The sequence below is a fragment of the Macaca mulatta genome, chromosome 2 (assembly GCF_049350105.2).
Source record: "Macaca mulatta isolate MMU2019108-1 chromosome 2, T2T-MMU8v2.0, whole genome shotgun sequence".
NCBI lineage: Eukaryota > Metazoa > Chordata > Mammalia > Primates > Cercopithecidae > Macaca > Macaca mulatta.
The window spans coordinates 157,473,161-157,487,675 of NC_133407.1; the positions used below are offsets into that span (position 1 = coordinate 157,473,161).

General features: G+C 54.8%; 1 protein-coding gene across 3 annotated transcripts in view; it reads left to right on the forward strand.

The window, feature by feature from the left end:
* UROC1 (urocanate hydratase 1) overlaps positions 1-14,515 on the forward strand; it is a 35,249-nt gene extending 20,734 nt beyond the window's left edge. For all 3 annotated transcript variants that reach the window (XM_001114316.5, XM_077993729.1, XM_015130068.3), the window contains 6 exons: positions 247-317; positions 3,778-3,876; positions 6,969-7,068; positions 8,087-8,168; positions 12,903-13,002; positions 13,886-14,515. In XM_001114316.5, the coding sequence (XP_001114316.1) occupies positions 247-317; positions 3,778-3,876; positions 6,969-7,068; positions 8,087-8,168; positions 12,903-13,002; positions 13,886-14,026 (593 nt within the window). In that variant the 3' untranslated portion in view covers positions 14,027-14,515. The remainder of the gene's footprint in view (positions 1-246; positions 318-3,777; positions 3,877-6,968; positions 7,069-8,086; positions 8,169-12,902; positions 13,003-13,885) is intronic.

Genomic DNA, 14,515 nt, shown 5'->3' on the forward strand with positions numbered 1-14,515 from the left:
TATTTGTGGAGGGGACCGAGTGCATCAGGCAGTGGGTTGCACGGCTGTGCATTAATTCATGGGACCATTGGCACTGCTGGCCCCCAAGTTCAGAAAGGCAGGGGTGGGGTGGGGTGGGCTCCCTCGCCTTGTGTCCTGGCTCAGTGGTGGGCTCAGGGCAGGGTCTATGCTGAGCTGAGCAGCCTGCCTGAGGGCGGGTCTGTGCCCCTGGAGGGTCTCTGATGCCTGCTCTCCTCTCCCTTGCAGTGAAGGCGTCTGTGAAGCTGCAATACATGGACAACATCCGCTGGATCCGGGAGGCCGCCAGGCACCAGCTGGTGAGGGCCCAGGCCTGGGGGAGGCTGGGGTGGCTGTGCTGTCAGGAGACTGCCAAAGGTGAGGTGCTGCCAATGGGCGCTCAGCCTGGTCCACGGCCTCCAGCTTGCCAAGCCCTGAGAGGGTGCACACACCAGATCCCGTGTGACTGTTTGTGCCAGCCCCATGGTGGCCACACTGGGAGGGGAAGCGCTGGAGAAAGAAGCCCAGGGCCATTAAAGGGTGGCTTGGGAGAGGACATGGAGAATTTGGAACCCTTGTGCACTGTTGGTGAAATGGTGCAGCCACATGGAAAACAAGAGGAAGCATCTGCAAAAAAAATCAAAAATAGAATTACCCTGTGACCTAGCAATTCCACTTCTGGATGTGTAGCCCAAAGAATTGGAAGGAAGGACTCAGAGAGATACTTGCACGCCCATGTTCGCAGCAGCACTATTCACAATGGCTAAGCTGTGGAAACCACCCAGGTGTTCACTGATGGATGAAGGGATAAACAAAGTGTGGGTAACCATGAGATGGAATATCTCACACAGAAGGGAGTGTTGACACACGCTACAACATTGATGAACCTGGAGGACACCATGCTAAGTGAAAAACCCAGTCACAAAAGGACAAACACCGCATGGTTCCCTGTCTATGAGGTCCCTAGAGCAGTCAAATTGATAGAGGCAGAAAGCAGAATGGTGGATGCCAGGGGTTGGAGGATGAGGAATGGGGAGATGGATGGGGCAATGGTTTTACATTATGAATCAACTTAATGCCACTAAACGGTGTACTTAGAAATGGTTAAGATGGTACATTTTATGTAATGTATGTTTTATAATTTAAAACCTAGAGGGGGAAGTGGCCTGGGGCTCTGGGGCAGTGACCAGAGTTGGGCAGGTCATTCTTCATCCCGTTACTCAACAAATAGAGGCAGCCCGGCAGAGGAAGGAGTTTGGGCTCTAGAGCCAGGGTGCCTGGACCTGAGCAGCCTCCCATATCCTCAACCGTGTAACCTGGGGTGAGTAGCTCAGCCTCTCTGAGCACCACACCCTCATCTGCAAAGTGGAGACGGCAGTGGCAGTGTTTGGAGCAGGCCCCTGTGGCCCTGCTTGTACAAGTGGTGCATTGTGGGGCTGAGTTGACAGATGTGTCTTGCCCAGTTTCTGCTGGGTGTGTGTTCCGGAAAGCACCAGCAGGGAGGAGTGGGTGGAGCTGCCTCACACAGAGTGGCCAGGGAAGGGGTCCAACATGTGCGTCCAGGTCTACATGCAGAAAGGGTGGCAACCACGTGACAATTGGGTGAGGCAGAGGGACCAGCCTATGCACAGGCCCCACGGTGGCAGCAGGCTGGGTGTACTGAGGACAAAATGGAAAAAAAAAATGTGGGCATTTTGTTCATTCACCTTTGGCCATGGACCGTGTCTGAACTAGTGGGTCTTAGCCCAGGAGTCCCAGGGCCAGGAGGCGCCTGCCCCCGTCCTGGGCTGTCTCATCTGTGCGCAATGGTTTGCATTGGTATCCAGCCTCAGAGCCCCTATGCCAACAGCATCTCTGTGGCAGTGAGGATTCAGAGATGCCAAGGCCAAGACTTGGAGGCTGAAGCTGCGGGGTCAATGCAGAGATGGGGTGGAGAAGAGAGGGGGATAGCCTGAGAGGATGCCAGCATGGCTGAGAAGGGGCCTCGGGCAGTGCCAGAGTTGAGGGTGTAAGGGGTGGAGCTGCAGCTGGAGCTGCCAGCAGGGTGCGTCTGCTTTGACTTAAAGCTCTCTAGCGATTGTGTGCCTCCTAATACTTACTGTTGTTTCTCTTCTGAACGGGGGCTGCAGAAGGTTGCCTTTAAAAATTTTTTGATTTCTTTTCTTTTAATGTACACTCTTGACAAAGTGGGCAATCCTATGTCAGTTCCTCGCCAATTTTTTTCTGGATCCAAAAAAATCTGAAAATCTCTGCAGTGCCGATTCACACAAGTAGCTTTTCCGAAAAGGATTTGAGGCAGCTGGTGTGAGTAGAATAAGGCTGTTCTCTAGGAACCCATGAGGGAGGAAGAAGCAGCTAGACTCACTGTCCCAGCCAAAGCTGAGCGCGCAGCCAGGTGCCCAGCTGCCTCTGTGGCCCGGACTTGCCGCCTTTTACCGGCTCTGCCGCCTTTTAACTGGCTCCTGGTCGAGCTCGCCAGCAGCTGGGGCAGACACCTGCATCTTCTTTGGAGAAACTAGGGTTTCTCAGCCTCGGCGTACTGACATCTGGGGCTGGATAAATTTTCTTTAATTATGGTAAATTATACATAAACATAAAATTTACCATCTTAACCATCTTTGCCATTTTTGGGCCTGCAGTGCAGTGGCTTCAAGCATATTCACACTGCTGTGCAGCCATCACCACCATCCATCTCAGAGCTTTTTCATCTTCCCAAACCAAAACTCTGTCCCCATTAAACACTAACTCCCCATTCTGCTCCCACAGACCCTGGCACTCAACAACCTCATATAAGCGAGATCAGAAGTGTTTGTCCTTTTGTCCATCCATATTATGGCATGGGTCGGAATTTCCTTCCTTTTAAAGCTGAATCACATTCCACTGTACGGACAGACCACGTTTGGTTCATCCGTGCACCGCGCTGGACACCCAGGTCGCCTCCATCTCTCGACTATTGTCATGCTGCTGTGAACATGTGTGTGCACGTATCTCTTGGAGTCATTTGGGGCTTCTTCTTCATCATGGGGGCCGTTGTACAGTGTTTAGCAGCATCCGTACCCATGCCAGCAGCACCCAAAAATGTCTTCAGTCATTGCCAAATGTCATCCGGCTTGAGGACCGCAGAGCTACATAGCAACTCATTTCATGCGCTAAAGTTTTGTCTCCCGGGGACAACCACCCGTTACTGCCAGGAGAGGCAATCACTGGGTGGCTGAGCTCCTGGGTGCGGCAGACAGACAGACAACCTGTGGACAGGTGGCTCCACCTCTCGGGGCCCTGTCCTCACCTGGAAAATGGAGCTTATGATGAGGATGACAGTATATTCCCATAAGACTCACAGCCGAGAGGCTGTGTAGCATACTGAGAGTGGAGCAGGCCAGATGCAAACTTGCCCTGGGTGGTGTTGATGTCATCACTGTGGGATGGAGCAGGAGCAGTGCTTGCAATAGGTAACCTCCCTGGAGCACAGATAGCTCAGGGGCTCCAAGGCCCCTCCGGGGATAATCTGGGATTGGGGGAAGGTGTCTGGGGGCCCAGACTGCGGTGGACATGTGGGGCTGGTGTGGCTGTCTAGTGGGCTGAATGTGGGGGCTTACCTCAGGTCACAGATTTGAGAGCTACCATGCACCTTGGGGGTCCTCCTGGACCTTGTTAGAGAGGCACTCAGGCTGCCAAGGGCCATGTCCCACGGTGGAAGTGCCACCCACGTCTCCCTGCACCATCAGGTCCTGGTATTGCTGCCTGTGTCAGCTGAGACGCCTGTCGCCCTTCCCTTCTCAGGTGGTGGGCTCCCAGGCAAGGATCCTGTACTCAGACCAGAAGGGCCGTGTGGCCATCGCTGTAGCCATTAACCAGGCCATCGCCTGCAGGAGGATCAAGGTGAGGTGTCCTGTGCTCCAGGGGAAGCATCCCTTAACCTCTTCCCACTGCCTTTCCTGCCCTGGGCCTTCCCGCCTGTGCCTCGGCTGCACCCCACAGCCTTCTGGGTGGGATGACACTCCTGTTGGGCCTCAGCAGCCCAGTGCTTAGGAGCAGTGGACCAGCCCCTCCCGGGAGCTCAGCCCTCCCACAGCTGAGGCCCAAACTTCCGCCTCTTTAGGGAGATCAGGTTTTGCTGAAGGCTTTGGTCCCTGGGACCAGCTGGGTAGAAGGGCTCTATTGGGGAGGCAAGGGTGAGGCGGCCGTGAGGGGGTGGTGGGAAGCAGGGCCTGGAGGAGCAGGAGCAGTGCTCGAAAGAGGTAACCTCCCTGGAGCATAGGTGGCTCAGGGGCTCCAAGGCCCCTCTGGGGATAATCTGGGATTGGGGGAGGTGTCTGGGGACCCTACTCTGTGTGTGTCAGGCCCCATCATTGTTCCCTCTGTGTGACCTTGGGCAAGTCCGGGGCCCTCTCTGAGCCTTGGTTTCCCTCTTCTGTGAAAAGAGAATAAAAAGCGTGTGTGTGAGGACTGAGTGAGTCAGCCTCCACAAAGTAACTTTACACATCTTTAGGGAACTCCCTTTTCTCAAGCAATGGCAAACTTCCCTAGCTTTTGCTCATTTTGCTCCCAATCAGCCAGGCCTGCCTCCAGGACGGAACCCTGGGCGTGCTTGCTCCGAGGGACTCTGGCTCCTCCTGCCACAGAGTTCTTGTGGGGGTCTCTCTTTTCAGAAGTGCCAGGAATGTTACTGGTCAGATGTAAGATAGACATTGGGACAGAGGTGTGAAGGCCACCCTGGCATGATTCTGGGGGTGGCACCGGCAGCAAAGGCAGCAGCCAGCCCTGCTGGGCACAGCCAAACACACCCACCCAGTGCTTCCTGGAAGCCCAGGTGTTCCCGGGGACTGCTAGGAAGTTCTAGGCGCACTGGCCCCGGGCTGCGGTCAGCTGGCTGGCAGAAACGGGTCAGTAAGCATGCGTTCATTCACCGGACAGTGCTAGGCTGAGCGCGGCCGCTGTGCAGCATGTCTTAACCCCCGGGGACATAGCAGAGAACAAGACAGACCTGTGTAGTGTGGTGAAGGGTGATTGACGCAAAGCTGAAGGTACACACTGAGACAGGGTTTCGGAGGGTGAGGAGCGGCATGCAGGATATGAACATGGCGAAGAGGAGTCGTCAGGACAGCCTCTCTGAGTTACTGACATTGAGCTGAGACCTGAATGGCCAGAAAGTGTCAGGATATCTGGGGGAAGGTGGTTTCATTGCACAGGTGAAGACGTAGGAACAGGCCTGGCCTGTCGAAGGAGGGAAAGGTGGGCCTCTTCATTCGGGAGCACAGGGCATCCCAGGCTTTTGGCAGGATGTATCCTCTGGCACAGGGGGCCTGTGAAATTTCGGGATCCCCTGGGGAGATTGAGAAGTTCATGCCCATCAACCAGTCCTATCTGTTTTATGGGACACTTGGGAGAAAAGTTGGCAAGGCCTGGTGATGGGAATAGGACTACTTAGCTGGAACAGCTGGGCTGCTCCCCAGGTACACTGCGAACCAGGTACTGACCTGCCTGCTCCCTCTCCTGACTGAACCGTGCAGAGCCAGGCTGACACGCTCCCTGTGCCGAGTATCAGATGGCTCCCCCTACCCCTTCTCTTTAGCCAGGGCTCCTCCCAGTTCCTTCACTCTGTTTCTTAAATTGCCAGTTAGAACTCATTTTCTTTTCTCTCTCTTTTTTTTTTTTTTGTTTTTTTTTTGTTTTTCGGGAGAAAGTCTCACTCCGCAGCCCAGGTGGGGTCTCAACTCACTGCAACCTCCGCCCCCCAAATTAAAGTGATTCTCATGCCTCAGCCCCCTGAGTAGCTGTGATTACAGGCTTGCGCCACAACACCCGGCTAATTTATGCATTTTTAGTGGAGACGGGGTTTTGCCATGTTGGCCAGGCTGGTCTCGAACTCCTGACCTCAAGTGATCTCCCCGCCTTGGACTCCCAAAGTGTTAGGATTACACGAATGAGCCACCGTGCCTGGCCAGGACTCCTTTTCATAGCGGGCCTGCCTGTGCACAGCATAGGGGAGCCAGCTGACCTGCCCTTAGCCACAGCCCTACCTGACCTCCAGGGCTGCACGACAACCATCTCACCGGGGCTAAGCAGCAGCCAGCTGCCTCTCCTGGGTATCTGAGCAGCCAGAGATTCCTGGGGAACAGGGAGTGCTGCCGATGAGCGTATTAAAAAATCAAACTCAGTGTGAGTGCTTTCTCCGTGCGAAAAGTCTTTGTCTTCACAGAGACTGGTAGCACAAAAAGGCTCTTAGCAATTACCTTGTCCAGGAAACCAAGAGCTATTCCCAGAGGGAAGTGACCTGCCCAAGGTCTCTTGGTAGGTGCTGCCAAATACTCCCCCAGTGATGTCCCCCAACACCTCCAGGTCATCAGCCAGCCATGTCTCTGTTGCACAGGTCAGGGGCCAGGCTGCCTGAGGCTTGAGCCCAGACTAAGCAGACACTAGGACTTAACAATTTTTCTGCTTTACAATGGTGCAAAGCGACACTTGTTTAGTACTGTCCTCGATGTACAATGGGGTTGTGTCCAAATGAGCCCATCGTAAGTTAAAAATACTCTAAGTCATTTTTTACTTAGGGTACAATGGGCTTATTAAGATGTAGCCCTGTCGTAAGACGAGGAGCACCAGCACATAACAAGTAGCCAGTTAAATCCCAGCTCACGACTCACTCGCTCTGTGATGTAGGGGAAATTTCTTCTCCTCTCTGTGCCTCCGCTTTCTCAACTATGCAGTGGGCATGATAACAGTTGTGCCTATCTGAACAGGGTGGCTGTGAGTGCTCGGTGAGCTCACACATGTATTACACACGAGTGCTGCCGGACACATGTGAATCTATTCCAAGCTACAGATGACATCAGAAATAGTTGTGAAAAGGGTCTATTTTCCAGGGGGAGAAATCCAGCGGGTTCTAGTGTGGCCTGCCCCTTGTCCTCAGCCTTTACCAGGCAGCCACGTTGGACATTGTTGGCTGACAGCTTCTGTCCTTTCACGCACAGGCGCCGGTGGTCCTGAGCCGAGACCACCATGACGTGAGTGGCACTGACAGCCCCTTTAGGGAGACCTCCAACATTTACGATGGTTCTGCCTTCTGTGCAGGTGAGGAAGACGAAAATGTCTTAAACTTTCATTTTAGATTTGGATTTTATTAAAAATTGATGCATTCAGTCAGTCACAATGTTTCGAAAGATGTTCTGGCATCTGAGAGGCTCAGCATAGCGTGACCAACCCAGGACTGAGGGGGTCTGGGATGTGGGACTTCCAGTTGTAAAACCGGCGAATGCCAGGTACACCGGGCCAGCAGGCTGCCCTGGACGTGGGTGACCTTCAGGCTGTGGGCAGCCAGCTTTTTCTTTACCTTTCCAGATCCTAGAGCTGTATTTCTTGCGTTTTTTGGCTCCTGATCTCTTCCCCATCTTCACAGCCCAGCACCAAGAGGAGGGGGATATTTTTAGAGTTCTCCCTGATCTTCTCTGTGGCACCCATTGGGGTTTTGAGGGGAAGAGCCTGCAAGACTGTGCAAACACCTTTATCTCTGTCCACCCAGGGGCTCACGGTCTCAGGCTGGCCCACGCCTGTCCCTTAGCAACGTGTTGAACACTTACAAGGTGACCGACTTGGCCTCTATTTCTCTCTGCAGATGCTCTCACTCCCCAAGTTTCAGGTTGGATGGTTGTCCTGGGACCTCAGTTCCCTAATGGGGTCAAGGGAAGCCATTCATTTGCAGTTTGCTCCTCTGCCCCCGTTTTTAAGAGTAGGAGTGACTCTCTTTGGCACTCTGCTTATCTGAATAACACTGGTTCCACATCCCTTTTAATTCTTTTGTTCTCTCTGCTTCCGGAGTGCTTTACCTGGCGCTCAGTGCTGGAGAGCTCCACCATGGGACAACTAGGCATGTGTCAATTTCTCCTGCTCCAGCTCTGGCTCTGCCAGCACACATGACTGCTGCTGTGAGAGGCGCCGTCCCTAGGGCCTAGCTGCCGCCCCATCCTTCCAGCCAAGCAGTGCTGGCTTAGCCAGCGGGGCCTGCCGATGCCCCCACCCGAGGCTGGCCTGACTAAGCCCGGCGGCCACCCAGTGCAGGGGGTGATGAGCGGAGGCATCTCTATTTCCACAGACATGGCTGTGCAGAACTTCGTGGGAGACGCCTGTCGCGGAGCCACCTGGGTTGCCCTTCACAACGGAGGGGGCGTGGGCTGGTAAGAAGGTTTCAGAGGACAGGGTATGGGCTCATGTGGAAGTTTTGGGGGTTCCTTGGGGCAGGGCCAGGCTGAGGTACCTGAAGTCCTGGGCCCTACCTCCCTGGTCACCTCCCCTGCCAGCACCTTGTGGAAAATGTATTCCTTGTGTGAGCGGAGACAGATGACAGAACTTCAGGAGGGGACTTGCATTAGCTACCCCACCTCTCTGGATCTCCCCTGCCGCGTGGGTCTCGGAGGCCTCTTACAGAGGCTCTGCAAGAATGGCAGCCACCCTCCTCACGTCAGTTTCCAGTGTGTCAGTTTCCATGTGTTCCCATGGAATTCCCAGTGCTTTCATGGCCAGGGTCTTCTGTTCCCTGCTCTGACCACCTCACCTGAGAGTGCAAGACCCAGCTGAGGCTCCCAGGGTAGCTGGGCTGGGAGCAGGAGACCTGAGGTCTCAGCTCCCCTCTCCCCTCGGCTCCCAGCTCTGCCCCTGCCCAGCTGGGCTCTATGAGAAAAGGTGCCCAGGTCTGGGCTCCTGGTTGAAGCTGGATTCTGGGCTGCGGGGAGCAGCAAGGGGTGCTGCAGCTTCGGAGGGAGGACAGCGCCCCCTGCCCGGCTCCATTGGCCATCTCCAGACTGGCCTCTGAGCCTATTTTGGTTGGGTCTAGTGGTCCCCTACCCTCCAGAGCCAAGTCCTGGCGGAGCATTCCAACAGGCTGGCTTGGCCTCGTGTCCTTGGAGGCTGCGGTTCCGTGCTGTGGCACTCAGGTGGCTGTAATTGGAGGAAAATGTGACTAAGGCCATGTCCTTTCCGACACACGGGCTGTAGAAAGCTCCGCGCAGAAAAGGGCTGCCTGGCCATTGGGTAGCTGGCATTTCTGTGCAGGATTTCCTGAGTCATTTCTGGAGGGGAAGAGAGTGGCTCTGAAGGAGGCTGAGCAGTTTGCCCAGGGCCACGGAGCTGGCGATGGAGCTGGGGTCTGACCCCAGGTTCCCCAGGATCCATTATTATTGCTGACAGACAGCCGAAGGCAGGAAGGGACAGGGCTGGGCAGGCTGAGGAAGAGGGCATAACCTGAGGGCCTTAGGGCAGGGACAGCAGGGCCAGAATTCAGGCAGACACAGTGCACAACTGACCCTGCCCTCAGGGCTCCCCAAGACAGGTAATGCTCCCTGCAAATTCCTAAGTTGCTCCTCCAAGGTTTGCCCCAGACTCCATGGACAGGGACACAGACTGACCAGATACTGGGACCTTTTACCCTGCTGCCCTTGAGGGGTCTTTTGGGAAAGTGCCACAAATTCATTCTGGGACCCATCACACTTACACATGTACATAATCTAACTCGTCGGAAAAAAACGTCTATCCTCCAACCATGGCTACTCCAAAGGGACGCCACTCCCAACTCAGTCCCCACCGTGGCTACTTGAAAGGGATGCCACTCCCGATTCCATCCCCACTGTGGCTACTCCAAGGGGACGCCCCACCCCCCGCAACTCTGCAGCGTTTCTCCTTCCTGCGCATTGATCCCTGTTTCTAGGCTGTGCACTCACCCTCACCTTCCTGGACTGAACTTCCCGTGTTTCCGCTTGTCTGTTGGCTCCACTCCAGGACAACCAGTGACAGCTGTGTGTTGTTTCTAGCCTCCTCTGTGCCACTGTCTCCTGCAGCCCTCTTCCTGATTGCCCGTTTGCCACCTGTCTTTGTGCCATCTGCCCAGCGCTCAGGTTTAGATAGGGCACTGCTCGGCTGGCTGCAGCCCTGCATGCTCAGGTGGACGTTTGGACCACAGGCTGCAGGACAGGGCCATCTGGCTGGGCCACAGAGTACAAGAGATCAAGACAAGAGCCAGGCTGTTGTTCTTGGGTTGGTTGGACCTCAAAAAAGACTTTTCTGATCTCCTTTCCCTATTGGGAGGACCCAGTGAGAGGGGTGAGGCCTCCCCGTTGGTGCTGCAGCCTCACATGTGAAAGGGTCAGTTCCAGTGGCCACCGAGGGCCCGCTCAGGCAGCCTCTAGGCAGCAGGTGGGTGGGCAGCTGGGAGCCCACCTCAGGTGAGCAGGCTTCCAGCCGGTGTTTCCAACTTTACCCCTGCTCTTGCCCTCCTTCGGAGCCCCTTGGTGCTGACCACCAACTCCTGGGGTTCCCTGGGTCCTGGGGCGCCAATGGGTTCTGCTGGTCCCTCCCATGGCCACACTGAGCTGGAGCTTTCTGATGCCTGCCTCTAGCTTTCAGAATCCCTTCACCCGTTCTCCTGTCCCTTTCTCCTCATCCTTGTGGGTTAAATAATTCCTCTGCAGTTTTGTTGGTGAGATGCGGGAGGGGCAAGGGTAGATGGCTATGTTCTATCCACCATTTATTCTATATCTGGATACTGCCACTTTTTCACACTAAACAATGTCTTACAGTGCATCTGAAACTTGAATGTGCACAGAAATCCTCTGGGGATATTATTAAAATGCAGATTATTGTAAAAATGCAGGTCTGAGTCAGGTCTGGTGGTGCATGCCTATAGTCCCAGCTACTTAGAAGGCTGAGGCAGGAGGATTACTTGAGCCCAGGAGGTTTGAGTAAAGCCTGGGAAACATAGTGAGACACCCTCTCTACAAGAAAAAAAAAAAAAAAAGGGAAAAAGGAAAGAAAGAAAAGCAGGTCTGGGGTGGGATGGAGATTCAGCATTTCCAGCAAACTCCTGGTGACGCTGATCCTCTGCCCCAAGGACCTCTCTGAGTAGCCAGAGCTTCCAGGGCCCTGTCTGTGCACACAGCCCTCCCCCACCCTCCCACATGCCTTCTGCGATGCCCCAATGGACAGCCCTGGAGTGCCATAGTTGACAGCAGTTGTCAGGCCATCTGCCTGCACAGGGTAGCCTTGCTGTGCCTTTGTTTCTCAATGAGAAAATAAGCATAATAATAGTAACTGCCTTGTAGGCTAGGGGTGAAGAGGAAATGAGCTAATAATAGCTAACACTTGTAGAGTGTAACATGTGCAAGGCCTTCTAAACTATCCATATATGTTAACTCATCGAATCATGCACTTTAATACATCTGGCATTTATGTTTTTCTACTTTCATGTTTTTCCCAAAGGTATAGTTAGTTGTTCCAACACCATTTGTGAGTTACCCCAAATTCGCCATTAATAGCAATGTGTTAGCATTCCCATTTTCCTGGGATCTGCAAGTTCAGGGCTCCTCTGTGGTCAGTTTGCTAAGGTCACCTGTAGCTGAGTGGCCTTGGTCTCTGACCCTCTGGGATGCAGGCTTCTAAAACAAAATCTGTAGTTCTAATCTCTAAGAGGCCTCTCCAGCTGCGGGACACTGGGAGTGCTCAGGCCTGGGCATGGCTGTTGCTCCTCTGACAGATGAATGGCAATGACCTTAGATCGACTCAGAGCACCCTCCCACCTGGAGGCTGGTGGGAAGTGTGAGGGCAACCCACTGCAGGGCACGGATTGCCCAGGTGCAGGAATGCAAGTGCAGCATGGTAGACAGCAGGGCTGGCTCACTCGTAGGAGGGGTGCAGCTTCTGGGACCAGGAATGGGCAGTGCAGGTGGCTACAAGGGGCACAGGGCACCTCTCACCGGCTTCCTGGTGAGAACTGGTTGAGGTTGTGGTCAGTAGGATTCAGGCTGAGCAGAGAAGCAGGGAAAGCCAGATGGGCCTGAAGGATGTGAGACAAGGGAAACCAGATGCACATTTTGGGTGCTGGAAGAAAAAGGAACAGATATACTGCAAGTGAGGACTAAGAGGCAGGAGGGACACGTTTGCAACAACACAATGACAGGCGTTTACAAAATCAAGGGTGCTTCTTGTGTGTGACTGAAAGCTGAGAAGACTGAGCAGGAGCCAAGGCTGGATCCTTCAAGGGCAGCAGCTCGTAGGTGGATGGCTGAGGATGAGGAGGGCCATCCCAGGCTGATGGGGAACAGCTGCAGTGCACATGTACGGAAACAGCGGCAGAGCTTCAACACACTTCTCATCTATTAGGAAACTCATCTGTTCAACTCATCTATTAGGAAACAAATGAAAACAAGAACATATCAAAACTGTTAGAGGGAGAGAAATGCATTAATTAGAAAATCAGAAATATTGAAAATAAAGGAACTTAGCCTTCAGATCAGGTAATCAGAAGGACCCCACCATACACTTGAGGCAAGCAGAAAGAAGAGATAAGGAAGATAAAGATCATAAGGATAAAATCAGGCGGGGCACAGAGGCCCACGCCTCTAATCCCAGCATTTTGGGAGGTTGAGGCAAGAGGATTGCTTCAGGCCAGGATTTCATGGTCATCCTGAGCAGCATAGCGAAATTCCATCTCTAAAAAAAATAGTTTTTAAAAATAAAACCAGAAAGAGTGACGACTGAACTGAGTAACACAAGACACACCAAGGGGAGCGTGCTTTATAGGGCAGCACCCTGAGAATGCAGGGAGTGGGCAGCTATAGCCCACCGGGGGTGCCCAGGAGGTTTCCATCAAGGGGTGACCTCCAATGGGTGCTGGAAGTGGACACGAGGCCGACGGGCCCAGCACAGGGGGCACAAGTGGACAGAGAGGCGGCACGTGGCCACGCTGCTCTCAGCTCTGCTTGCCTACATGACTCCTGCATCCACCAGGCTGCAGAGGCCGGCAGTGTGGCGGCCCCAACCCTGATGCTGTCTCAAGCCAATGCTTCCAAAACATGGGCTTCTGCCTGCTCTGTGCGGGGTTGGGCCCAAGGACTGAACTGGAAACTCCTCTGCCTCTACAGGGGTGAGGTGATCAATGGGGGATTCGGCCTGGTGCTGGACGGTACCCCAGAGGCTGAGCAGAGAGCCAGGCTGATGCTCAGCTGGGACGTCTCTAATGGTGTAAGTCAGCCCAGTCCTCGCCACCTCCTGAAGGCAGGGCCTTCAGTTGGGTGACCCCCATCCACGTTTGCTGTTATACATCATCTCCTGGGTGGGGGGACAGGGGCCAGATTCCTCTCATGACCAAAGCACAGCAGCCAGGAAGGGGGAATCAGCTCAAATGGAGGTCAGGTGAGGTGATGATGGGGAGACAGGTGGGACCCAGAGAATGAGGGGAGGCTTGGAGCCAAGGCGGGAGTTCAGATAGTTTGGGTGACTAAGAGTCCCTGGGCTGGGCCCAGAGTGTGAGCATGAGGACAAAGAGGGCGCTGGCAGGAGACTCGCCCCGACTCACCGGGAGCTGCAGGGCTTCTGGCAGGGCTGGGGCTGGAGGTCTTCATCCCAGAGCAGGAGGTTTTGTTCTAGGAGACGCCCCGGCTGTGGCATGGAAAAGTGGGTTGGGCACAGGTGTGGGGACCGTGTGGACAGTGGGGGCAGGGGTGGCAAGAATGGCAGTGGGGAATGGGGCAGGAGGTGTGGCATCGTCCAGGGGAGACCAGGTGGAGGGAAGAAAGCAGACTGCAGGGAGATTGTGAAGGTAAAGCTCAGGTCAAGGTGGATTCTAGAAGGGAGGGAGGTGCTGTGGAGGACTCCGGAGGTGAGGCCATTCTTGGAGCCAGGGGAGCGGGACTGGGTGTGATAACGGCCAGTTTCAGATCCCAGAGGAGGGCCAGAGACAGGGAGCCTAAGCTGGGGGTGGAGATGGGGCAGACACAAAAGGGCAGCTGGCCCCATGGACAGCCTCAGAGGTCCCGAAGCAGAGAGGCCCCAAGTGTGGGAGCCAGGACACACATGGGAAGCCCAGGCGTGTTGACATGGACTGCTCTCCCCCTCCTTGCTCCAGGTGGCCCGGCGTTGCTGGTCAGGGAACCAGAAGGCCTATGAGATCATCTGCCAGACCATGCAGGAGAACAGCAGCTTGGTGGTGACACTGCCCCACGAGGTGGAGGATGAGCGGGTGCTCCAGCAGGCCTTGCAGCTCTGAGGGAGCCACGAGTCGCGGCCCCTGCCTCTCTTTCTCGCTGGCAATCCTCACCTGCCCAACCATGGCACACACCCTTCCTGCACACCTGCACCACCTGCACTTCTCGCACATCCTCACGTGGCCTTTATGGTGCCCTGCGCAGGGTGCCACCACAGCCTCATTTTACAGACAGCCCGCTGAGGCCCAGAGACGTGCAGCCCTCTGTCCACGACCATGCCACTTGCCTGGGAGCCCTGAAGGCTGTCAAAGTCCATTTAGGGCTGAGTCCCAAGCCTGCCTAGGGGCCCTGCGGTGAACACTGGCCAAGCTATCTCCGGCTGGGATGATCACACCCTCTGCTTCCTGGCCACCTGCCAGCCTCCATGCAACTCTGTCTGTCTGCTGCCCATCTGCTGTCTGTGCAAACACTTTCTGGACCCTTGGCACGCTGGGCTGCTGGCCTGGAGGAGTTCAGGAAGGAGGATAGACGGGGAAATAAAGGGTTTAACA